This window comes from Apus apus, chromosome 2 (genome assembly GCF_020740795.1).
Source record: "Apus apus isolate bApuApu2 chromosome 2, bApuApu2.pri.cur, whole genome shotgun sequence".
NCBI classification, from domain to species: domain Eukaryota; kingdom Metazoa; phylum Chordata; class Aves; order Apodiformes; family Apodidae; genus Apus; species Apus apus.
This window is the reverse complement of record NC_067283.1, coordinates 8343091-8368352: the sequence shown is the minus strand read 5'-3', so window position 1 is coordinate 8368352 and position 25262 is coordinate 8343091. Positions and strand designations below refer to the sequence as shown.

General features: G+C 36.5%; 1 protein-coding gene across 1 annotated transcript in view; it reads left to right on the top strand.

Moving 5' to 3' along the window:
• Positions 1–21332, top strand: part of PAXIP1 (PAX interacting protein 1) — a 34275-nt gene extending 12943 nt beyond the window's left edge. The window contains exons 5-21 of the mRNA XM_051610792.1: positions 693–806; positions 3789–4433; positions 7299–8025; positions 8816–8910; positions 9871–9966; positions 10294–10431; positions 11771–11892; positions 12334–12518; positions 12650–12693; positions 13439–13506; positions 13883–13985; positions 16361–16529; positions 18188–18288; positions 19515–19649; positions 19733–19808; positions 20343–20407; positions 20848–21332. Of these exons, the coding sequence (XP_051466752.1) occupies positions 693–806; positions 3789–4433; positions 7299–8025; positions 8816–8910; positions 9871–9966; positions 10294–10431; positions 11771–11892; positions 12334–12518; positions 12650–12693; positions 13439–13506; positions 13883–13985; positions 16361–16529; positions 18188–18288; positions 19515–19649; positions 19733–19808; positions 20343–20407; positions 20848–20859 (2895 nt within the window). The 3' untranslated portion in view covers positions 20860–21332. The remainder of the gene's footprint in view (positions 1–692; positions 807–3788; positions 4434–7298; positions 8026–8815; positions 8911–9870; positions 9967–10293; positions 10432–11770; positions 11893–12333; positions 12519–12649; positions 12694–13438; positions 13507–13882; positions 13986–16360; positions 16530–18187; positions 18289–19514; positions 19650–19732; positions 19809–20342; positions 20408–20847) is intronic.
• Positions 21333–25262: the final 3930 nt, after the last annotated feature.

Genomic DNA, 25262 nt, shown 5'->3' with positions numbered 1-25262 from the left:
CTAAAACATTTTTTCACTGAAAATGAGCATGCAAACATTTCAAACTGTGAGCGTAAGTAGAAAGGTAGTGGTGCATCAGTGGCTTATGTTCATTATCATCTCTATAGATCTGTGAGTACCCTGTTCGTGACCATTGTGGGCACAGATCAGGCCCTAGGTGCTAATGGAATATATATCTGTGTGCTTTAGATTTCTAAACAAATTATTCCTGTAGTAGTGTCACTAGCTTTGAAGGGTAATGGCTTAAATACATGTGGCTTTCCTGGCAGGGAAGGGGGATGTTGCTATGAGAAACAGTTAGAAATAAATGCTCCAGGTGTTTACACAGGCTATGAATTTGGTTGTCTTGTTAAAATTCTGTGTAAAGAATTTGAACAGGTTATCTAAGATAAATCTTTGTTTGATCACTGACTTTTTTCTCTGGTGGAAAGTGATATATCAGTGTTGAGTTTTACAGGAGTGAAGAATATTTTCTTTTTCTTGGTGCAGGTTAAAAGTGATAGTTTAATGTCTTGTTGTGTCTCTTTGTCACCCTTTTTTCTCCACAACTTTTATGCTAATTTGGTATCTAAAAGTGATAGGTGATGCATTAGCCAGACTTCTAAATGGTATGTCATGGATGGTACTAAAATTCTTCAAGCAGAAGGCAGCTGGTTGCGTAGAGCTAAAAGGCTTATTTACCTTCCTTTTAGGTTTCATCAGAAGACCGAAGTACGCTGTGGGCTTTGATTACTTTTTATGGAGGGAATTGCCAGCTGAGCCTCAATAATAAGTGTACTCATTTGATTGTGCCTGAGCCAAAGGGGGTAAGAGTTTATTACGTGTACAATTCTTCTTGTAGCTCTCATTTGCTTTTGAATAATGAACAATTTTCTGTCTTTCTGAAGTTAGGATTCTTTATAGACTGTTTTTTAGTCTTGAGCAACCTGATTCAACACAATTATGCATTGCAGCTATTTGGTTTGTATTTATTTTCTGCATGGCTTTAAGCCTGATAAATTCAAAAGATAGCCAGTTTCCTATCAGTATTTCTATTTCTGGTTGAATAAAGCATTTTATTCTGTTTATATCAACTTAATTTTGGCATGTCATAATCATTACTGATTGTGATTTACAAGTCTGTAGATACAGAATTAGCAAATTAAAATTAAGGACAAAATTGAAAAATTGCATGAAATGCCCTTCAGTGTTAGGGAGAGAGGAATAAAGAGAGCAGAAGGAGGAACAGGTTTGGATTTTTTTTGTTCTTTTTTTTTTCCTAAAGAAAATGGAGCTCTCAAAGTCCCTCAAGTCATTCCTTTTAAAGAGAGATGTTAGGAGAAACAGTAAACAGCTTTTGTGTCCAACTGCTGATAAAGCAGCCATGCTGCAGATCACTTCCATCATAAAACATCTTGCATTGAAAGTAACCCATAAGGATCATCAAGTGAAACTCCCTGCTGCTTGCAGGACTACCTAAAAATAAACCATATGACTAAGAGTGTCATCCAGATGCTCCTGTAAGGCTAGTAATGCTTTGTTGATAACTGTTCACTGAAGCTTCATCAAGGTGCAGGTACTCCTCTTCCTGAAGAATAAATACATTTGTAATTGATTTATTGTGTTTCTTTAGAGACTGAAAATAGTTAAAACGAATTGAAGCTTACTTAAAAATGGTTGCTTAGATGCTTTTAGTTAATGTGGTGAATGGAGCAAGATTTTGGTTTTGTTTTTGTGTGCTTTATTTTTTTGTTCTGTAATAGCATAAGCACATTCACATCACTTTTTTTAATTTTCAGTCAGTGGGAGGGGTCACACATGTTTGTTATTTGAGTATGAGTAACTCTTAAGATCAGGTTCTATACACTACCTCCTAATATAAATCTCTACAATTTTGTCAAATTACTAGTGTTGTTTTATACAAACTGAGTAAATTGCTGTCCCACCAATGACCTTTTTAGTATTTTGCACTTAATGTAAAGTATCTAATACAAAGATAGGGAAAAAACATGTGGCTAGTAGGATGACAATAAACTTCTGTGTGCTTTAGAATAAAAAATGGACTTACACTGGGAGAAAAGTGTGGGCATGGGAAATGCTTGCTTTTTCTTCTCTCTTTAATTTAAAACTGTTAAGAACCTTTGTAGTGTTTTGGGTGTTGTTTTTTTTTTAATGTTGGGGTTTTTTGCATGGGTTGTTTTTTTGTTTTTAAGTACATGATCTTTTTTTCCATGGGAAGATCAGAAGAGTGTACTAAACACCACCCTATTTGTCTCCTCCATCACAACAAAGTATAATGCTTGGATAAAGAGCTTTGCTGCCCAAAACAGTGTTTTTAAGAGGCAATGATAACATTTAAGAAGTGTTGCCTTAAAACATAAGCTTTTTAAAGCAAAAGATGTTGTCTTGAGCTTGCCACTCAAGAGGCTGAGAAAGCACATTAGCATTTCATATCTGTAGGATAAAATATCTTGTTTAATTAATGTAATCATTGAATGGGAACAATTTTATAGGATGATTACTTTAAATGCTTCTAGTCTTGCTGCTCTGGCATAACTACTGTAAGGGAATCTGCAGCAGTTTGTAATGAGAACAGTGTTGACACTAGTGAAAACTTAAATGATTGCTTTGACTAGAGAGAAGATGATAAAACAAGATTCTTAATTATTCTCACCACAAAAAAAGAATGAAAACTCATATCTACAAATAAAGTTGGTTTCATCTGCAATCTCTTTATTGTGTGTGAATGACAGTTTCAATGTATGTAATAACTCTAGAGAATCATTAAATTAAATTAATTTCCTCTGGATGTGCTCGTTAATTTATGTTGTTTGACGTCCAAAGAAAGTCCCAGTTCAATCACTTTTAAATATTAGATCCTGAAATTGGTTTCAAATTTTCTAAAGAAAGTTATTTTTTTTTAAATTTATTTTCCTATGTCTTGGTGTTTGTGAGGGGGTTCCCCTCAAAGAGAGTGTTTGAATAAAATAGAGCACTGATCCTGTGTCTATTTCTGTTTCTTAGGAAACAGTCAAGTTTTACTATTTTTCTGTATTTCCAAAGGATGAAATTATAAGGAAGGAGGGAGGGATAAATTTTTCTTCTTTGTCAGCATTCAGACTTCTCATTGAAATGCCTTAAGCTAATATTTGGACAGAAGTGTAACTTGCAAGTTGAGGGCAACATCAGAGTTTGCAGCTTCTGAGAAGGTGTGTGGGAAATACCCAGTGGGTTTCTGATTTGTATTCCTGCTGAAATTTTTTTTTGGTCAGTGATCATCTTGTACTTAATTGTCTCTATTGTGACATGCTGATTTTTCCTTAAATGCTTTTTCATGTTTGGTTGGTTTGGCTTTTAACTTTTTTTTAGTGAAGAATATGCAAATATAACCTGTGTTTAGACTCATATTAACGTCCACCTAAAAATCAGCTGCATCTTAGTATTGACTGTGATGTTCCCAGCTGCTGGAGTTCTGAAGGCTTTTTCAGAACCAAATTTCATTATTTTCAAATCTTTTGGTAATCAGGTGTGGAAGGAATTTAGGTAGTGGTGTTTTTGCAAGTGAAGATTTCTGTCTTCTGCAGTTGTGTCTTCTGAGTCCTTTATATTGTAAATGTAGAGGGGTTTGTTTTAATCTCTTGGAACTTGTGGCTACACACAGCAGTGTAGTTAGTCCAGTTGGTTCTAGGAGAGATCACTTTCTGTTATTGGACAGCCTCTTGTGATCTGCCTTTCCACGCTCTGGCCTTGCCCTCAAAAAACTTATTTGGGATTTGTGTTAAGTATTTCTGTTTTTTTTGTTTCCCCAGGAAAAATATGAATGTGCTTATAAACGGGACAGCATTAAAATTGTGACACCAGACTGGGTGGTGGATTCTGTAGCTGATAAGACTAAAAAAGAAGAGACTCCTTATCATCCTCGTTTAATTATATACGAAGAGGAAGAAGAGGAGGAGGAGGAAGAGGAGGAGGAAGCAGAAAATGAAGAACAAGATTCTCAAAATGAAGCTAGTACTGATGAAAAATTATCAAGCCCGGCATCTTCTCGAGAAGGGTCACCTTTGGGTGATCAAGTTTTTTCACCAAAATCTACTACTGCTGATAAGGCAAAAGGGGAACTGATGTTTGATGATTCTTCAGATTCCTCTCCAGAAAAGCAAGAAAGGAATTTGAATTGGACACCAGCTGAAGTCCCACAGGCATCTACAGCAAAGCGTAGGTTGCCTCAAGGGAAGGACTCCGGGTTAATTAATTTATGTGCCAATGTCCCACCAGTGCCAGGTAATATTTTGCCTCCGGATATGAGAGGCAATCTGATGGCTTCAGTACAAGGTGCCCAAAGTTCTGATCGACAAGAAATGATGGCTTCGTGGAGTCCAGCTGTGCGAACATTAAGGAATATTACAAATAGTGCTGATATTCAGCAGATTAATAGACCATCAAATGTAGCACATGTAAGTGTTGGATTTTTAATTTGTAAGATATTGGACTTTTTCTTAGGAACTATTGTATCCAAGAACTTCAGTTTCCTTTTTTTGTTTTTTTTTACGTACAGAGGATTAAAAGATCTCCATCTTACTTAGAAGCCGTGGCCAAATTAGTAACCCCCCTGTAAAAAGTAACTTCATTCCTAGCAGGTTCACAGAAGGAAGAGTATAGTTAGAAACAATGGAAGAGGAAAGCTGTGTTTTAACCTATGGTGTGGTTTAGAGTTTCAGTATTGATTTCTTGGTAAGAGGAAAAAAAAATTAATCAGTTGAGAATTATTTGGCTAGTTCAGGAAACCTGATTTCTTACTCTTTGGGTTTTTTATTCAGTGCAAGAATTTATTGGTGCTTTAAACACATAAAACTGAAATTGATTGTTCTTACAATAGGTTCAGTTCTATACTGTGTTGTTCTGCTGGCATCATTAAATTGTTGTATAGTGTAGTCAGGATTATGAGGCAAAAGTCCTAACTTACATGTTTTTATGCCACTCATATATTTGAGATAATTGCAGCTTTTGTACTGAATTTATTTTTAGAAGAAAACAAAAAGTGAGTGAGCATGCACTGAAATAATTTGCAGCAGTGAAATTCTCAGATGTTCATGGGAAGGGAACATGAGAAAAGTAGGTGCTGGTAAATGTTGGACATATCTTTTACTTAAGTAATTGTATTGGTGCATTTATTTGGATGTTCATCTGAAGGTAAAACTTTCAAAGGTGCCTGAATAATACAGAAGCTTACGGCTAGTACTTAAACACAAAAGTGGAGACATAGAAAAATGTTGGTTCTTTGTTTTCTATATGGCTTCTGAATATGAAATGGAAATGCAGGCTTCCTTGTAAAACTGAGTCTTAGATTCCTCTTCTCAGTGCCTTGAATTGTTTAAGGGCTGAGACTTCTGGTTAAGGACTGAGCAGAACTGCCCAAGTCCTGGTCGGTTGGCCAGTGCTGGTAAGCTGGCTGATGCTTTCATGTCTGTACAACACATCCAACCCAATAATTGTACTGTCAAATACTCTTTAGTGGTATCTCTGTGGAAGTATTTTTCTGTAAGTAATATTTATAGAGCTAAAGGGCAGTTGATGGTATTGTGCTTCAGCTAGACTTTGTTCTCCAGAAGTCTTTTAGGCTAGGGACTGGCCCATTCAGTGCAAGGACAGTGCTCAGGTACTGTTATCAGGCTGCTGTGTAGGGTGCTGTGTGCTAGCTCCGGCACATGGAGAAAAGCTTTGAATCTTAGAATTCTGAATCTGCTTCCTAGAGGGAGGAATACTAATTCTACCTTTTTCCTTAAAACTTCCCTCTGGTTAGGTTAAATTTGTGTCCTACTTGGGTACCAGTCTTGGGTGGATTCCATGTCTTAGTGAAGTCATGGAAAGTTCATGTTTAATTTGAACCTCAGATTTCTGGCGAATGGTGAGATCTGTAAGAAGGTGGCATTTTGCAGATACGAAGTTACTTTCTGAATATAGCACTAGGATACTTTTGAAAGTTTTATCCCTTTGTTTTGAAATATGTGTCCTGAAGCTGCTGTAATTTTGACTTTTGGGACTTTTTGTGGAGAGCAGCATGAAGCTCTTTCCTCATACTGAGCCACAGAAACACTCTTTTTGTGTATGTTATTTTTAGCTTTTTAATGTTGATACTGTGATGCTGTCTAAATATTAGTGATGGATGATGCATTGATAATCGTGGTTGTAAATGCATGCTGTACCAACAGCATCAAAATTACTTAGATGGAACCTGAGGTATTTTGAAGTGCTTTGTAAAAAAACACTTGAAACACCTCTGATGAAGAGTTAATGGATGTCTCATTGACAGGGTACAGTTAATTGGCTTTGTGTTGTAGTGATGTGCTTTGATTCCTGTCTCGTCCACACACGTATCACTGAAGTTTACAGTGGAATAATGTGGGGAAAGCAATCAAGCTTTGCAGGATTCACCAAAGCTGCTTTCATGTTTAAAGACTTTATGAAGAGTTGAGAGGTTCCTGTTGCTTCTTCTAATTTTTGATAGGTAGTTTATATTAAAATATTTTAATAATGATGTAGAACTCATTTTGATCTGTTGGGAATCTGCCTAATTTTCCCTTTTCTGATGCTTTAAAACTTCATTTGCTTAACTTGTGTCTGCTTAGTGTGAAATGATTTTTCCCTTGACGGTGAGTTATACATCTAAAAATGAAATTAAACTTCAGATTACTTTAGCGCTGTCTATAAACTTAAAATCTATTATTCTTAAGGATGGGTTAGTTAGGATTTTTTTCCCATTAAACTATTAGTACTCAGCAGATTTAATTTTTTTCTTCATTTCAGAATTCAGTTTAAAAAATAGAGCTAAATGCTCATTAATTGGTTCAAAAGAAGGCAAAAGGTTGTTTTAAGTTCTCATGTTTCAAACAGCCTTAATTAGTAGAGGCATTATTAGCAATTTTTAAGCTAAAGAAAATGAGACTATAGGACTAATTTTTTACCGTAATAGACCGACAGGATTGTAAAATGAATATTACAGTGGATGGAATTGATCAAGGTAGTTATTAATATAATCCTATTGGACATAGCAATAATACAGGGATGGGTTTTAATCTTTTAAACTTCTGCTAAAAGATGCATTATCACATATTAGGAGCCATGTGTAGCTCCACACTTTATTCTCTGTAAGTCCTATCTTTTCATTTTGCTATTAACAGTGAAAGTTTTTTGTTTAGCTCGCAATGTATTTAAGAATAGGGTTCTTTGATTTTGAGAATTATAGTTGCCCAGTAGTTCTTGAAATAATTTTAAAACTGAATGACAACAAAAAGGTCACAAAACTAATCTTTGTTTTCTAGATATTACAATCACTTTCAGCACCTACAAAAAGTTTAGAACAACAAGTAAATCATAGCCAACAGGGACATCCAAATGCGGTGCTGTTTAGTCAAGTGAAACTAACACCAGAGACACATTTATTACAGCAGTCTCATCAAGCACAGCAACAACAGCACCATCCTCTTTTACACCTTCAACCTCAACAACTTATGCAGTTACAACAGCAACAACAGCAGCAGCAACCCCAGATTTCCCAGCAGTCTTTCCAACATCAACAGCCCCATCAGTTTTCACAACAGCAGCAGCAAGTTCATCAGCAGCACCAGTTCGCACAACAGCAGCTTCAGTTTCCACAGCAGCAGTTGCATGCTCAACAGCAGCTCCACCGTCCTCAGCAGCAGCAGCTCCAGTTCCAACAGCAACATGCTTTGCAACAGCAGCTTCATCAGCTGCAGCAGCAGCAGCTACAGCAGCAGCAACTGCAGCAGCTACAGCAGCAGAATCTGCAGCAACAACAGCTGCAACATCAGCAACAGCAAATGCAGCAGCAGCAGTTGCAGCAGCAGCACTTACAACGGTTACACCAACAGCATCAGCAACAGCAAATGCAGAATCAGGCAGCACAACACTTGACTCAGACATCTCAAGTCCTACAGCATCAAGTTGTAGCCCAGCAGCCGCAACACCAGCAACAGCAACAACAACTGCAACAACAGCCGCTTTTTGGACACGACCCAGCAGCAGAGAGTTAGTAATTATTGCCTCCTGATCCTTGAAAAAAGCAGCTGATGACATGACGTGATGTGGGTTAGAACATCAAAAAATGATTCTGTGTTTGCAGTATGAGATTGTAAGATTTAGAAACGCCATCCATGGCTCAGGACCAGTTTTACTAATTTTTAGGGAAACAGATTTAAATTAAAACTAAGGATGATCCAGAAATCTAAAAAGCCTGAGAGCACTGAGAACTTTCTCGTCAAATATGTACTTTAAGCCACTAGCATATAAATTAGGCTATGAGAACTGTGTTAGTCTATGCATTTTTACCTTAGGAAGAGAGGAAAGGGGATTTCAGAGAGGATAACAACTGGAAAGACAGCTTAAATTTTGGAAATACTAGTTAATTAAGGAGAATTCAGAATCAGATAGAAAGTTGTCATACCTTGCTTTGAGTTCTGTCTATGCTAGTAGAACTGAATGGTTTTTTTTATTATTTTGACTATCCGTAGATGATTTATATAAAAGAGTGAGTTGTTTTTCTTTTGGTACCCCTTTCTTCTACCTCTTTAGCTTCCCTTCCTCTAAGAAAAAAAACACCCAGAACAAGAATAAAAAGCCCTGAGCTGTGCTTTTAGACTTGGCTGTCAGCTTTGAAATTTTGGATACTATTTTTTCCAAGAAAAATTCACTCCAGAATTAAGTGAAGTTTATAACCTGGTAATAGGAAAGATTAGTGTAGCAAATACGTTCTTGGATGAACTCTTCAGACTTTTTAAGTATTTAATTTTCTTTTCTTTTATGTGCCAAACTATTCCAGTTCCAGAAGAGTATTTCCTACTGGGCTGTGTCTTTGCAATTGCTGATTACCCAGAACAGATGTCTGACAAACAACTGTTGGCAACCTGGAAACGGGTAAGTTTCTGCTGTACTTTTGAAAAACTATGTGATAACATAAAGTCATAGTGACTAAACCCTAAAAGGAATGACTGGAAGAATTTCAGCACTGATTACTTCCCTTTAGGCATCCTTTTGTATAATGTTTGTGTTACAACCTAAAAGTCATCATTCAACTGCAGGTGACCAGAAAAAGTAATAAAAATGCCTTAGTTGTGCAGCCTGCTTGACTTAAGTTGTCTTCAGTCAGACCATTGGCTAAGTAAGTTGTAGCCTTAACTATTTATGCTTTTAGTTAGTCAGCTGTAGTGCAGCAAGTGTAATATTGCGTTGCTCTTTCTTTAACTTGGTTGTATAAAAATACTTTTTCTGCATATAATTTTGGCATTTAGTAGCCTGTGAGGTATCCACCTGACTGAATAAGATGGAGGAATAGAGCATTTCTATTTTTTGCCAACTTCTATTTTTCAGAAATATCTGATTGTATCCTTTCCTAAATGAGAGGACTTTGATGTTCTTCAGAAACTTCTGATGGATTTTGTAGTTGAATTTTCCCTACAATTTTGCATAATCAAGTAAGCTGTTGACATTTTTAACAGCACTTGTGTTTATTTCTGACATAGAATTGAATAGTTCATAAAAACTGTTTATTAGTTAAACTGCAAAAATAAACATGAGGTTATTTTTGTTATATATCTTTATTTGTTGTTTTTTTTTTCAATTGATTCTGAAAAGACCTTTTGTATCTCAGTAAAAAGGTGCATATTTAATTTTATTTTCTCCATTTTTTTTTCAAAAATGTTTTTAAGCTAAATAACAAACCACTTTGGGGGGGTAACTGCAGTGGAATGGTGCTAGTGCTGACAGCCATAAAGAGTAGACTTTATTTCAGACTGTTTTTTTGTTGTTTTTTTTTTTCTTAGGGTAATTTGAGTTTTTATGTATATACTCAGAATTTCAGGTTTGTTCTCTTTTCAGATCATTCAAGCACATGGTGGGACAGTGGACCCTACCCTCACAAGCAGATGTACACATCTTCTTTGTGAAAGCCAAGTCAGTAACATGTTTGCTCAGGTAAGCAAACCAGTGATGTGTATTCATACATAATTTCATTTAGTTGGAAATTATAATTATTGAAAAGGTAGGGCTTTTCAGATGTACTTCATGCTTAGATTGTAAGTATAACATTAAAGTTTTTAATGACATGGTTTAACAAACTTTAAGAATGAATGTAGTAAATTTATTCCAGAGAACACTGGGAAGGTTGCTGTGAGAAGGAGGATCCTGAAATCGTAGAGAGAAGCAAATTATTGAAATTGAAGCTTTGTATTGTAGAAACATTTTTTAATAAAAGGAAGACATGTTTTGATTTTTAAAAGCTGTTTATGCCTGTATTCATAGGCTTTAAGAGAAAGGAAGAGATGTATTACAGCACATTGGCTGAACACTATCTTGAAGAAGAAGAAAATGGTACCACCTCATCGAGCCCTTCATTTTCCAGTGGCCTTTCCACCAGGAGGAAAGCCATGCGCTCAACATGTGAGAAGAAAAAGCTTTTATCTAAAGAATGCTTGTTTCGTTACATGAGCAGTATTAAAATATAGCTGGAAGGTGCTTACTCAAAGCAAAACACACATTTTTTTGGAATAAAAGCTTCTATGAATCCCAAAGTCCCATGTTGATGTGATGCATACAGCAGGATTCAGAGTGCTTTGCAGGTCTTAAAAGTTCTGAAGATTAACACTCGTGTTTTGTTAATTGTTCTCTTAAGAGCGAATGTGGTGCAAAGATTACAGGAGTTATACATAGGAAGATGACAGGAGTCCAAGACACCTGGTTCTTGACTGACAGCATGTCCAACAGTACATGCTTCCTTTAACATAACCCAGGATTTTGAGGGCATTTTTTGAGCTTTTTACTTTTTCTGGATCAATGCTTAGGAAATACCAGAAAAGGAAGCCTGTGCTGTTAATCAGGGAATAGGAAGTCACCATTCCAGTAGTCTGCATTGAGGAGCACTGGGGAAGTTGAATTGTGTGGGGTTGAAAGACAAATTTGCAGTTTAATCAGATGCATCTTAAAATAGACTGAGCAACATCAAAAGATGCCAAACTTTGTCTTGGCATTGGATTTCTTTGTGCTGGATACAGACTTGCAGGCTGACAGCCACCTCACTACCTAGTTCTAAAAGACATAGAAAGAAATAGAGGTTTGGAAAAATCAGACTGTAACAATATGCATGTGAATGCAGTGGTTACTAAATGTAACATGTAATGTAAAAGTGTAGTTTGTTATCAGCAACAAAATTGCCATTACCTTTCCTAAACTAAAGGAGAGAATAGCAAAAAGGGAAACTTGTCAAGACTGAGGATAAGAAAGGAAGAGGTGGAATTGGTTAGTAACCCGTGATCAGCTGGCTCAGTTTGTTGAGTGTCATGGCAGGGTAGAGCAGAGCATTCAGGAGATGTTCAAAAGCAGAGTGAGGCAAGTAAGTATTAATGTTTTTCTGTCTTCCTGTGTACAAACACCAGCATAAGAAGGAGGCAAGACAAGTGTGAGAAGAAAACTAGCTGTGAGCTCTTTCGTAGTAAAACTACAGTCTTTGTATATGAGAAAAAGCTGACCAGTGGAATGACGTTTTTTCTTTCTGAGTCAGAACTAGTGCTAGAAACCTACAATTTTAATGTATAAACCAATTTTTAAATTGTACTTTGTGTATCCTGACAGGCAAGTTTTAAGTGCCTCTGTGGCATAGTTACAATACCGTGTATTTCATTGTAATGCAAAAAAGTTAAGTAACAGAAAAAGACTGTCACCAGGAGTGTTTTGTAATACTGCCTATTTTCTATTGTCTGTAACTGTCTCTTTCTGTCTGTAGATAATCTCTGTGACAGGATTTGTTGATAGTGACAGAGATGACCTCAAACTAATGGCCTACCTAGCAGGTGCCAAATACACAGGCTATCTGTGTCGCAGCAACACGGTTCTCATCTGTAAAGAGTAAGTGGTTTATCTCTGCAGTACTCATCTTCTCAGTTGCCTCTTGCCAGTTAGTGCTTTTCTTAAATGTGAGGTGCTAGTTACATCTCATGATAGGATTGTTAATTTTAATCAGTTTTGTGATTTGATAGCAATAAACTTAGTGATCTAATTTAGTTTAAGAAACAACTACACACTGTTACGTGGTAAAGGAACGTTGGCGGAAGGAAAATTAAGTTAAATCCAGGTCTGACTGATTCCTTTTGGGGCAGAAATTCTCCCCTAATTGACTTGTTTAGCACCTAAAGCAAAAGTATTTTTTCAGAGTATCTGCTTTGTCACAATTAAAATGGGTGATATGCTAACACAGAAATACTAGTATTTTTTGTTTATTATTAGAAATCTCTATTTCACCTATTTTATTAAAATATATCTTTTTTTTCTGAATTTCTGAACAATAAGGCCCAGTGGCTTGAAGTATGAGAAAGCTAAAGAGTGGAGGATACCATGTGTGAATGCACAGTGGCTCTGTGACATCCTGCTAGGAAATTTTGAAGCTTTACGGCAGATACAGCACAGTCGGTATACAGTGTTCAGTCTTCAAGATCCTCTTTCTCCTAGTCAACATCTAGTTCAAAATCTTCTGGGTAAGAGTTTTGGTCTCAAAATTCTGTTCTGTAGCAGTTATATATGTACCTATTTAATCAATGGAAGCATGTGTCTTCTATTAAAAATAACTTCGTATGATCTCATTTTTATTTTGTTCTTCATGTCTTAGATGCTTGGAGAGTCCCATTAAAGGTGTCACCAGAACTTCTAATGGTATGTTGAATTGTGTGAGCACGTGTATATATGGTGTGAGCAACATGCCCAAGGGACTTACACAGACCCATACTGAGCCTCCTGGCTGTACTTCCTGCTACTGTTTTTTTTTTTTCCAAGAAATCTTGAGAAATAGTCTTTTCCAGAGCTAGAAACCTGCACTAGGATATACAAAATCAAGTTACAAATAACAGCCACACTTCTAAATATTTCTAAGTAAAAGCTACATTTCTCTACTCCAGGGCAAATGCTCTAGTGGCTGATCAGTACTGGAGAGACTGGGAGTGTCTATCCAGTGAGTACCTGAGCATGCACTGGAGCTTCTGTTTATGTAGGCAGGGGACCTGAGTGTTTGAAAGGCAGTTGCCAGCATTTTCTGTTGGTATTTAAGCACCTGAAAAATTATTGTAGTCTTCATGTATTTAACAAATGGACAGGTTTTCAGCCTCTTTCTCATTTGATTAATTAGGATTTCCATTGATGATTGTCAGTTTTATTTAAAGGAAAAAAAAAGTCCCACAATATTTTATTTGGTGTTCACATAAATTATTACATATCTTTATGGAGAAGCTTTGGTTAATGCTCAGCTTTGCTCCAGTCAGTTGTGTAAGCAGTAGGTACTCATTTGTGTTTAATTTTCTGTCATAGTCTTAGAACATTTGATGTCTAGTTTTCATCTTTCAGAATAGAAGTTGGTTTCTCTGCGCTCAATTCAGATATAAATGTGTAGCTGATTTAATTTCAGGGTGTAAGGTTGCCTTTGAAACCAAAGCAGAATGAGTCCAGTCTTCAGCCATCTTCCAAAAGAGCAAGGTAAGAAGAGTGAGCAATTAATGCCAGTAGTCCTTAATTTACTTTTTTTACAGAAAAAGCTCCATCCTGTGCCCGGTGAGTTGAAATAACTAGCAATGTTTTTTGTATATTGCCAGCTGCTCAATTGGCAGGAATAAAATAATAACTAGAGATTGTGAAGTAGTTAGAGAACTGGGAGAGAAGAGAAACAGGACAATAGTCCTGTTCTCAGCATAGAAATTTTTTCTTGAGAAGGAGATCGATCCTACCTAATTCTTATTCATCTCAGTACTCCTGTTGGTAAAAGTTGCAAGAGTGTACTTGTCTAGTTTTAAAATAATAATTATGCAACTTTGGCCCTAACTTCACATGCTGCTGTATTTCATGTATTTTGTAGGATTGAAGACCTACCACCACCTACTAAAAAGCTCACCCCAGAATCGACGCCAATGGTGCTCTTCACGGGGTTCGAACCTATGCAAGTTCAGCAGTACATTAAGGTGATTTTCATGCTTATCTCTTGTGAACTACATTGAAACCTCTGCCAACATTTTTCACAGTGTTGAATTTTTGCTATCTAAGACATGATGAGTGTACAATAAGTGAATATAAATCCATACTTGCTGGGGCTGATGGTAGGGTGTAGATTTATGTGAAATGAGTTTTATTTGGTAACGGTTCTGCTTTAGTAAACTACTTCATACTTATGTACTGCTTGTTTTTTCTTTCCATATGATTGTTTTAAAAAGCAAGAAGCCCCTTCCACATTTGTTTTCAAATCAGCAAACTCGATAACCGTATTTAGGTGAGAAAAGGAGTAATGGTTGTACTGGATAATACCCAAGATTCTTCTGTTGTAGTTACTATCTGTAATGCCAAGTGCTTCAAGGAAAGCTGATGACAAAGGTTATGGCAGGTGTGAGGTAGTTAGTTCCCAGGAAGACACTGTTCTGTTCCCTAGTAAACCTGTCCCAGAACATCACTCTAATTTCTAACATTCTTTTAATGCTATAAAAATCCAGTAATTCCTTGAACCTTAAATATTTGTTCCTAAAGAAGTTTTCATTTAGTTGTTTTTCACATGTTGGCTGAGGTTTGAGGCACAGGGTTTTTTTTTCACTGCTGAACTCAGTAGTACATAAAAGATCCTGCCTATGATGCCTGCTGGTAGATAACCAAAAGGAAATTAGGTCTAGTTTGAATCCTCCACACTTCTTGGAAATATGCATCACTTCGGTGTGCTCAAAAATACCTAGTATCTTCTTCAGTATACCTAGACTTGTTTTTAAGTAGTAGGATTTTTGAGGGTTTTTTCCCTTTTGCATTTGAAGCGTGATATTAAGTATTTTGGAACATAAAATATTTTGGAACAAAAAATATTTTTCAGTATTTCCCATAAATTTGCAATGTCAGCTTCTCATTTTCTGTTGTGTTGGTACTCTGTTAATTACATGGAGGATCTGGTTTGGTACCAGCTATGGCTCACAAATAGTAGAAAATGAACTTCAGCATCAAGGCTTGTGATGTTGAATCTAAACTTGGCAGTGGTGGTACCATCCAAACCTTTCAGAGTTTGGGTACCTGTCTGAGTGAGGCTGCTTAGTTCTTGAGATGGAAGGGTAGTCTCTGTTTCGTGTTTGCCCAAAGGGTACGTTGAACATCAGAGTGGAAGTCTTGTAAGATCTTCACTCATATGTGTACAGTGTTTGAGGTGAACATGTATTGACTGTGAAAATAACAGCCTTTGCCTTTCATAGGTGTACAAGCATAGTGTTCACAATGTGTTTCGAAGGACATAGAGTGGGGAGCTTCAGTGTCACTGGATAATACTTCTGTGTATCATCTCTCTGCAAACTGTCAAAGTACACCAGCCCAGTGAAGTAAAGTTTACAATATTGTCACTGTCCATCCTAGTTGTTCCTTATTCTCAGAGCAGCAAAGTACAGAGTGATGCCAGAGGTCTTTTTAAGGTTTCTAACACACCCAGTAGAACTTCCTGCGTTTGAGGCTACTGATGACTGATACAACAACATGACCCTATTATGTTCAGCATTTATGCTTGCACAAATTTGTGGGGCTTTTATTTGTTTGGACAAAATGCTTGTCAAAATGAGAAATCTGTGGTGCGTAGATACTAAAGTTGTCCAAATATTTTTTTCATTCTTTAAACCTTTATGGGAGGAAGCAGTCTTTATTTGTAACTGACACCTGTGGTAATTTGATATGCCTCACTAGTTGATTAGTTGTATTACTAATCCCATCAGATAATGATTTGTATCTTAACTGACCAGATAGAAATTGTGATTGAGGTAGTTTGGGCTTGGTAGTTTTAATCAAGGAAGAAAAGGATAGTTGTCCAGTGCCAGGAAAAATACGTGTTGAACTAGTGCATTTGAAGAATATGTGGTTTTCATGAGATGCTTTTCTTCTGAAGAAAAGACTGGCAAAATTAAGTTTACTGCAGCTACAGTATATATGATAAGTTCCATAGAGAAGAGCAAAATTAATGAATGTGACGCTTACTTTTAATTTTATAGCACGTTTCACTTAGAAAATAATTTTGTTTGTATCTTAACAGTTCTTTCCTTGCTTTAAAAAACACATAACCCAAAACCAAAAAACTGCAGAAGCACAATGTAGATTTCAGTCTTGCTGGATGAAGTTTATTTCTGGTGACACCAGGATTTTCAATGGCTTTAAATTCTGTCAAAATTAATTAGCTTTAGGAATGACTGTGACATGGAAATTTCCTGTATTTGCTGTTTCATTACAGGCTTAGTTTTATTTGATGGTGATGTTGCGAATCTTCATATTTTTTCCCTCCCAGTTTTTGAAGGACTGTTGCATTTTGATTTGTGTGTTGTACAACTTTCAGAAACTGTATATCCTCGGAGGTGAAGTAGCAGAATCTGCCCAGAAATGCACCCACCTAATTGCCAGTAAAGTGACTCGAACTGTCAAGTTCCTGACAGCAATTTCTGTAGTCAAGCACATAGTAACTCCAGAGTGGTTAGAAGAGTGTTTCAAATGCCAGAAGTTTGTTGGTAAGTTAAAACTAGTATCAATTTCTATAGCAAATGTAAGGTTTGCTGATTTAAGTGCATGGGGGATGGGATGCATATTTGTTGTTTTGACTTCTGACTTTAGGGTCTCTTCCAAGTTTGATGGAGTTCAGTTTAGAAAGCAGAGCTTTTAAATCTACAGGAAGTCTGATGAGTTCGTAACTTGTGTTTAAGTTATTGTACTAGCAGCTAGTTGGTATTTCACTTGAGGTAGATTATGTTGGTATCATTGAAAAAGCTGTCAGAAGTAGAAATGATGTATTATTTTATTAGTTCTCTGTCAGTGGAACATTTTGTATCATTTAGTTTTTCTCTGATTTTGTAGTTTCTTTGCATTAAACGAAGCAAAAACCACAACCTTTAGAATTTGCTTTAGGGTGATTAAATGGTTGGATTTCTTAAGCATTGTATTTCTCATAGAGACATTTACAGATTTTTACCTGTGGTTACATTATTTCTTAAGCCTCAAATACTTTTGGTTCAATAACTTTTCTGGAATGGAAGGTGTAAAGCACTACACCACTATTGGAAATAAATACGGAAATGCATTTAAATAATTAATTAGTCTAGTACAGTAGTTGTGTTGGAAGATGTCAAATTTGTGTTTATGCTACTTCTTTGTTGACAGCTGAAAATAACAAAATAGATGGTTTTGGTCTGTTTGACAAGGATGTTGGATCTGAAGAAAATCTTCTTAAAGGCAGATTATTTGCTTGATGTTTTTAATAGAATTTGTAAGAAGCAAATATGTAACATAGTTGCATAACCATCGCAAAGACTTAAACTTATAGATAATTAACCAACAAATCAGCAAAGGTTTATGAATCTGAAGAAGGCAGCTTGCATGGCTCAGCATCAGTGAACTGAGAAATCAATCTATTTGAAAGTTATTGGGAAGTAAAGAAAGTCTGGGGATTTAGGATGACTGTTTTGATCTAGAACTTGAAGTACTTTACTTGTCTACTGAAATCAAGTGGATTTGTAGCTAATGGCAGTTGTTTAGAAAAATGGTTTTCTTTGTTTTATTGAAGAATATTGACACTGTCTCTTGAAGGTTGTCAAAATTGTCCTTGGAAAAAACAGTTTGTTCTCCATACATTTTTTTTCATTCTTTAAACATAGGTGTTTTGAGTGAAATCTGATTTAGAAATACAGCTTTTTGTGTGGAAGGATGAAGTTGAGACAAATTTGGTACCTAATAACCAAAACATTAACTGAATTACAGGAGAAGTGAAACAGACTGAAAGTTTGCTCTGTTAAGGCTGTGTGAGGAGTTGGACTTCCTGGGCTCCCACAGGTTGTCACAGTGATTGGAGCTTAATTGTTTTACTCCTTTTTTATAGAAAATCAACAAATAAAAGTTTACAAGTTCCTCCAATAAGTTAGAAAAGGGGCTTTATAGGACAGTGACTGTAGCTAGAAACACAAGTATAAAACACACACACAATTTTATTGTCCAAGTAATTATGGGTCATCCTTGTAAGATGCCTAATAAAAGGCAGTATTATAGTATGTTAGAATTAATGAAAGTGTACCATTTAGAGTCAGTCTGCCACCAACAGTTTCTGCTCAGATTAGATCTTGGGTTACATGGATGTTTTTGCCTGCTGTGGGTTACATGATAAGTCTTTCTTTTTCAGATGAGCAGAACTTTGTGCTCAGAGATGCTGAAGCTGAGGTGCTGTTCTGCTTTAGTTTAGAGGAGTCTCTAAAGAGAGCACAAGTAGCTCCACTGTTCAAGGTATGTAGTTTAAAAGGATATTTAAATACTTGGAGCTTTTCAACTTATTTTTTTCAGCATCGAGAGCACAGCTTTTGTGTAAAACAGACTAGCATATCAACTGAAGCATTTGTTAGACATTTTACTTTTTTCTTTAATTCCACTTCCTTCTTAAGCATTGCTGGGATGGATCTCAGCCCTCTGACTGACTGGATCTGTAAATGTGAACAAAACATGCTCAATATCATTAATAGTATTTGTTACCTTACAAAATTTTGACCATTTTTTTTTACACCATCCTGGTAGTCAAGGCATTTGTGCATAAACATGAGAGTCTGAGCCTGAGTTTGCACTTCAGCCTCAAGGAGCACTAGTCTGATTCTCTTTGAAGACTGACTGCCCTTACCACCTGGCTGTTTATGAGGATAGTGCAAAATGGCGTTCATGCCTCTGGTTGAAATTATATTACAGTCCAGAGAGGTGTCCAAAGATCCAGGTTGCTAGAGAGATTCTACAGCCTAACTAAATTTGAGATTCTTTATTGAGGCAAACCACCTCAAAAGGGTTTTTTTACAACCTGAAATGAGTAAGAATCTATGTCTTTTATTAAATCTAAATCTACCTTTGGGTCAGTTTTGCAGTCTAAATAGTAAGGGGTTTTTTAATTCATGAGTGGTGAACAGAGATAATGTACTTTGTGATCTGATTACCTGTGTTGGTCTCAGTCCAGTAGTAGGATAATTTTTGCCAGGAAGTAATACATTGGCTATAAATTAGAATCTGAAATTTCTTTTGCAACACTTCAGACATCCCTGTGCTTGAAGAGCAAGGAAAATTGTTGTTCTTACATGTTTTACCAAGCTGCATTTACTATTGCTTTTTTTTTTTTTTTTCTTTTTCATCTTAGTGTAACCAGTGGTCATTTGTAGGTTTCACAGAATCATGGAATTGTCAGAGTTGGAAGGGACCTCTAGAGATCCTGGTTGTCATTTTACAGAAATAGGCACACATAATTTGTTTAAATTTATCAAAATGGTGGGTTTGCCCTCCAAGGAAAATATCAGTGGTAATTAAGGACAACTCATCAGCTGATGAACTTGCTACCATAAGCTGTGACATCTAACACCAGCTTGCAAAGCCTGCCCCATGATTGTGCAAGAGAAGAGTCATATCATAATGAAACCCTAATGCATTGCAGAAATCAGATAACAAAATGTTTTTTCTGACTCTCTCTTTTCTCTTTTTAGGGAAAATATTTTTACATTACACCTGGAATTTGTCCCAGCCTTTCCACCATGAAAGCTATTGTGGAATGCGCAGGAGGAAAAGTATTATCTAAACAACCATCTTTTCGCAAACTCATGGAGCATAAGCAGAATAAAGTGGGTAGAGTGTTGCTTGCTAAAATTTACTGGTAAAATCTTACTGTGTTATTCTGAGCTTACAATTAGTTTCTTTCCTTTAGAGTTTGCCGGAGATAATCTTGATTTCCTGTGAAAATGACCTTCATTTATGTCGAGAATATTTCGCAAGAGGCATAGGTATGTATAAGTTATCAGTGTAGTTGGAACACTATAGCTATATTGTTTTGATTATTTTTTTATTTTTTAATTTAAATTATAGTAGTTTTACAAGTACAGATATCTTTTGAGGCTTTCAGATAATAATAGAGGAATACATGGTCTATCCTTCAAACTGTGGCGAGATCCGAACCAGCTGTTAGCTAGGTATTTCTGATAGGGTTATTTTATAGCCAAGTCACCATAAATCTCTGGAAGGGGTGGGCTTGGACTTGGGGCTTCAGTCCTGTGTCAGGCAAGATTACTGTCTCAGTATTCACTGAGTTAGTTAAAGATTTGCAATTTTCCCTTCAGCTATTTTTACTCAAGTATAGAGCCCCAAGACTCACTGTGGTTGTTAACAAAAACATGCACAGGGAAGTCTATTTGTGGTGTGGTGTGTGGGGCAATACTCCCTTATGTCTTTGAATGGTTCAGAATGGCCCTTCCTGATGCAGAATGAGGAGGAATGTCTGTGTAGCATGTGAACTGTATGCATGTTTTTGGTATTTTCAGATGTCCACAATGCCGAGTTTGTCCTGACTGGGGTACTTACTCAAACACTGGATTATGAATCATATCCTTTTTGTCTAAAGGCTGGCTGCTGCTTTGAGAAGTGTGGTGTGTTAAAAGTTTTTCTTAATTAGGAAGTAGTTATTATTAAATTTTTAGAATGTGTGATGTTTACATGATAGGAGGGTAGTTTAACACCCAGAAACTGGCTAAGCTAGCTTAAAATCAAGGTGGAATTACTTTTTGATCAGTGGAGGTGGGAGGCAGGGTTGTCAGAAAGTAACTGTAGTGGAATAATTAAGGAACAGGAAACAAACTTATCACTGAGGAAAATATTTGTTATTTGCAGATGAGGAAAATAGCTTTTTACTAAAGAAGATTCTAAATCCAGTTTGATAAATACAGTGGAGTGACCAGTAAGGGTTCTATGTCTTTATACCTGTTTTTAATACAAGTTCTATTTTACAGTCATTTCTGGAAGTTGTTCTTTCTTAACATACATACATATAAGTTTACTTGATGGATAGTAAAATGCCTTACTGCTTCGGAATCCTTGGAGCATTAAATCGAGCTGTTCAGCCATTGTACAAAGCAACTAAAACTTCCTGTGGATGCTGTTTTCCAGCTGTTTTCCTAGGGATGATGAGCAGTTTAAAGCAGGAAAGCAAAAATGAGCTGCATCTTTTTTAGGATGTGTAATTTTATTATGCTGAAACATAATTTACTATGTTTTGTATTATACTACCATTTTAAAAGAGCCCAGTTTAGCTATCATGATTAGCCTTGTTTTTAAGCATTTTAGCCTAAATGATGGTACTTGAGCCAAAAGTATAATTTGGATGTAAAAATGAAAGGGCTTGCTATGTTATTAAATTATGGATGTTGAAGATGAAAATGTTTTGTACTTTATTTTTATTTCTTATACTCTATTTTCTTTTATATTGATATTTTGCCCACATTTTAAATAAATGTACTTTTAAATGTTTTACTCTATATTTTAGTGGTCGTTCATTTCTTTGAATACTGTGCAACAATGGCACTCTGGTAAGAGTAAATTACTCAGATCTTTTTCCAAGGAATGTAAAATTATTTTAAGCTTATTTTACCAGGTATGTTTTAATATATAAGATCCCAGTGCTTTAGAGGGAAATTGTTGTAAATCTATATATGTGTTTTTACTGCAACAAAGAAATAGCTTGAAGGAAAGAGAAACTATAAACCCGCATATTACACTGTTGTGATAACTTCTGTTTGTATAGTGAGTTTTACTAAATAAATATTTTAAAAGTCTCCCAAATCTATATTCAGTTGTATTTTCTAATACAGACACAGTTCTAATAATCTGACTTCAGATTCTAGTAGATTAACAAAAGTCATCCTAAGAGCATTTAGTCTTTGATCAGCAAGCCATTAAGCTCCAGTTGGGGATTGCAGGTTTTTGTTTATCTGTACAGAATCAAGTGCATTAAAGCACCTTGAGAACAATTCAAAATAGAAAATAAAAAAGCAATAGCTTATCGCTTTAAGCTTAATCACTTTAAGCAATAGCTTTTTTTCAAACATTTTGTATTTTTATGCAGAACCATTTTACAGAGAAGATTTTACACATACAGTGTCAGTAAACTGAGGTAAGCTGCTATTTTAGCTTACATAGAGCTTTCTATAGAGAAATTACTAATTTCAGACCTCCCTTTTGTGCTGTGGCTTAAAATGTAAATCCACCAGCTACTGGACCACTGTTTCTATTGCCTTCCCATGCCTCAGTTCAACAAAGTGCTTAAGTGAATGACAAATTCAAGCTGTAGGAACAGTCGGAGTACGTGTCAAGATGAGTGAAGTCCCGCGGAGGTCAGTACTGCGCCTGTTGCCTGTTATTGCTGGCTCTGGGTTCTGGTTTGCTTCCTGTATTTGGGTGTTTCTATTGTCAGCAGTAAGGGGCTACATGATGATAACAAGAATGATAAAATTTCTATCATGGTGACTTTTGATAAGTTCACAAAATGTAGTAAATGAGAATTATTTTTGCTCAAGATGGTTTTAGGTGCATTGGAGGTTAAGAAAGGTGTGGCACAGGGTGGGAGAAAATGGTACTTTTCCCCATGTGCTATTAACTTGTAACAGAAGTTGTGTGATTTTTCTTGCTGTGGTGTTTGGTTCTCTGAAACTGTTTCCTCTTTGTTATGAGAGAGATTAAGAAAAAGTGGAGGTGTAATAGTGGCAGCTGATGACATGATTTTATGCTTTAAATTTTAAAATGGAGGGACTGCAGTGGGAGTTGATTGTTGGCTGATGAGTTGTTGTGCCAGTCGTTCAGACGTATAGACCTGGCCAGTCTGGTCTCCCTTTACTGTAAATGGAGGGAGAGAATATCTCTAAAACCTGACTTAAAGACCCCTGAAGAGAGAGTATCTCTTAGTGGTTTAGCAGACTGGTTTAGTTATCTACATCTTTTAGAACACAGAAAATAGGTGAGATTAATCCCACCCTAAGGAATTTCAGTAATGCATTGCATAAATACTATTTTTTTTTTAGTGGAGAAAAAAGTTCTTCAAATATATTTCAGAATGTGTAATACTGAAATGAACTAAGTCTGTGTTAATCTCTGGATTACTTGAGACTTTCTTCATTATACTAGTCAGCAGGTTGCAGAAATTTTTTGTATGCCTTTTCCTTTAAAACAGCAGCATGTTTTAGCTTTTGGACTTTGGAAAATGCTTTGATACACAAAACTTTCTTAACTTGAATAACTACTTTCTACCTATCATGCATTCAGCGTATCTCCTGTGTGCCTTACACACACTGAATTGCCAAATCAAATGTAAATGCTGCTTTCAAAAAGAGATACATGTGTGTAATTGGTCAGTGACACTGTTTAACTGTGCATGAAATAAAACACAGGACTGGGTTCTAAAAGCTAACCAGACCTGCTAAAACAGCTTTCTGCAAAATGGAACTTAGCAGTGAGGGAGGAGAGGCTGGGAAAGAAACCAGGTTTAGATGTGTTGGTGCCTCCGCAACGTAAACTGCTGGACTTGACTATAAATTTTATGTTTCAATAAGAGTTCTCACCTTTTTGAGGATTAACTTCTTCCACGTTTTCCACAGCTAAGCATTGTTGAGGGTATAGAACACCTTTACCAAAGGCTGCTAGAGTTAAGAGGCATGTGAATGCAATAGCACCTGAAAGGTAAATTTCCTTATGAAAACCATCCAAAATGCTGTCAGATATCTCATGGAGAAGCTTGAAGAAAACCAAATGCAATAATGGAACAAATGAACCCCATGGGAAACGTGAGTGGTAATGCATCTGTTTCATCATCAGTGGAGACAGTGTGTTTATTTAGCCAACATGCAAGTATGACTGATTTGATTAACCTTTTGATTAGAGTGAAAAACAGAAACTGCCAAGAAATAGTCTTTCAAGAACCACAGGAGCTGTCTAGAGCCAACTGGCTTGCACAGATGTTATTTTGTGTGTGATTAGGGATAGAGAAAGGGTTTCATGAAATATGCTAGCTGTTAGGAGTATGCTTTTCCTTGAATGGAAGGTTATAATACTTAAGTGTTTATTTGATCCTGTCTCTTGTACTCAGGAAAAAATAAATGCCTTTCTTGTTGTTTAGTTGCTTGCAGAGGGATTAGGTCCATAATACAGGCTTGTGTTCTTTGTAGAAAATCTCTCCTGATATAGCAGTTATTTAAAGAGAAATACAGAACATGTCTGTAATAATGGCAACATTCCATCATTTAGGGATCTGCTGGAAGTCAGGGAGACATGGTCTCCACTCCTTTCCATGCAGCTTTCTTTACCAAGAGTTGTAAAGTAGAATTGCAGAACAGAGTCGTAGTACTGCAGCTGGAAGACAACCCTGGAGCTCCAGTCAAGTTTTTGGTATCTCAAAGGGTGGAGATACCACAATGTTTGTGGGCATCCTGTTTTTGTATTTTGCTACCCTCAAGGTAATAAATAATCCATTCTCATATCTAAGTGGTATGTCCATTGTTTCACAAGTGGCAGTTGACTCGAATCCCCATGCATCTCTTGGCTCTTGTCTTCTTTCTACCCTTCTGGGAGATGGCCATAGGCAGCTGTAATGTCTTCTGTTCTGAAGGCTGAGCACACTCAGCACTCATCCTCTCCCTGTGCGTTGTGTACTTACACCCCCTAAACATCTTGATGGTCTGCTGAACTTGCTTCAGTAGGTCATGTCTTACTGTATGAGGGAGCTCAAAACTGTGAAATGAGAAAAAAGTTCTAGGCACCTTGGCCTTTTTCATGTCTTTCATCACTAGGTCCCTTGCCATGTTGAACAAGAAGTTTTTCCTTTTGTTTTTGCCACTGATACACTTACAGGATTCTTTCATGCTGCCTTTCACATCTCTTGCTAGTTACAACTCAGGCTGAGCTACTCCTGAATAAAAAAATCAACTACATTGTTCAAGATGTGTAAAACATCTGAGTGAAGCAGATAAGGACCAGAACAGATGTGTTTAGGAATGTTGTGCAGCTTTAATCTTTACACAGCTCTGCTATTAAAAATTCATCACACATTGTCTAAAGGCAGTTTACCTGGTTTGCCCTACTCTAAGGCAAAAGGGTAGACAAGAAGACAGCTCAGTTGATGTTTATATATTTTACATTTAAGTGTTGTGATGCCTTGCAGGGTACTAGGAGGTTACATAGACTAGTGCGTGATAGGTAAGAGTTACCCTTTTTGTGTATGGAAATAAAGATTAAGAGAAATTTGAAGTGGGAGTGGAAGCAGGGAATAAAACCCAGGTTAGCTATATCCAAAGTTTCAGATCTTGACAGCCAGTCAAAGCCTGTCCCTTCTTCCTTCTGCCTGTCTATGCTGCTGGCAGCAAGAAGAAAGAAATTCCAAAGCACTGGAGCTAAGGAACATGAACAGAAGAAAGAGCACA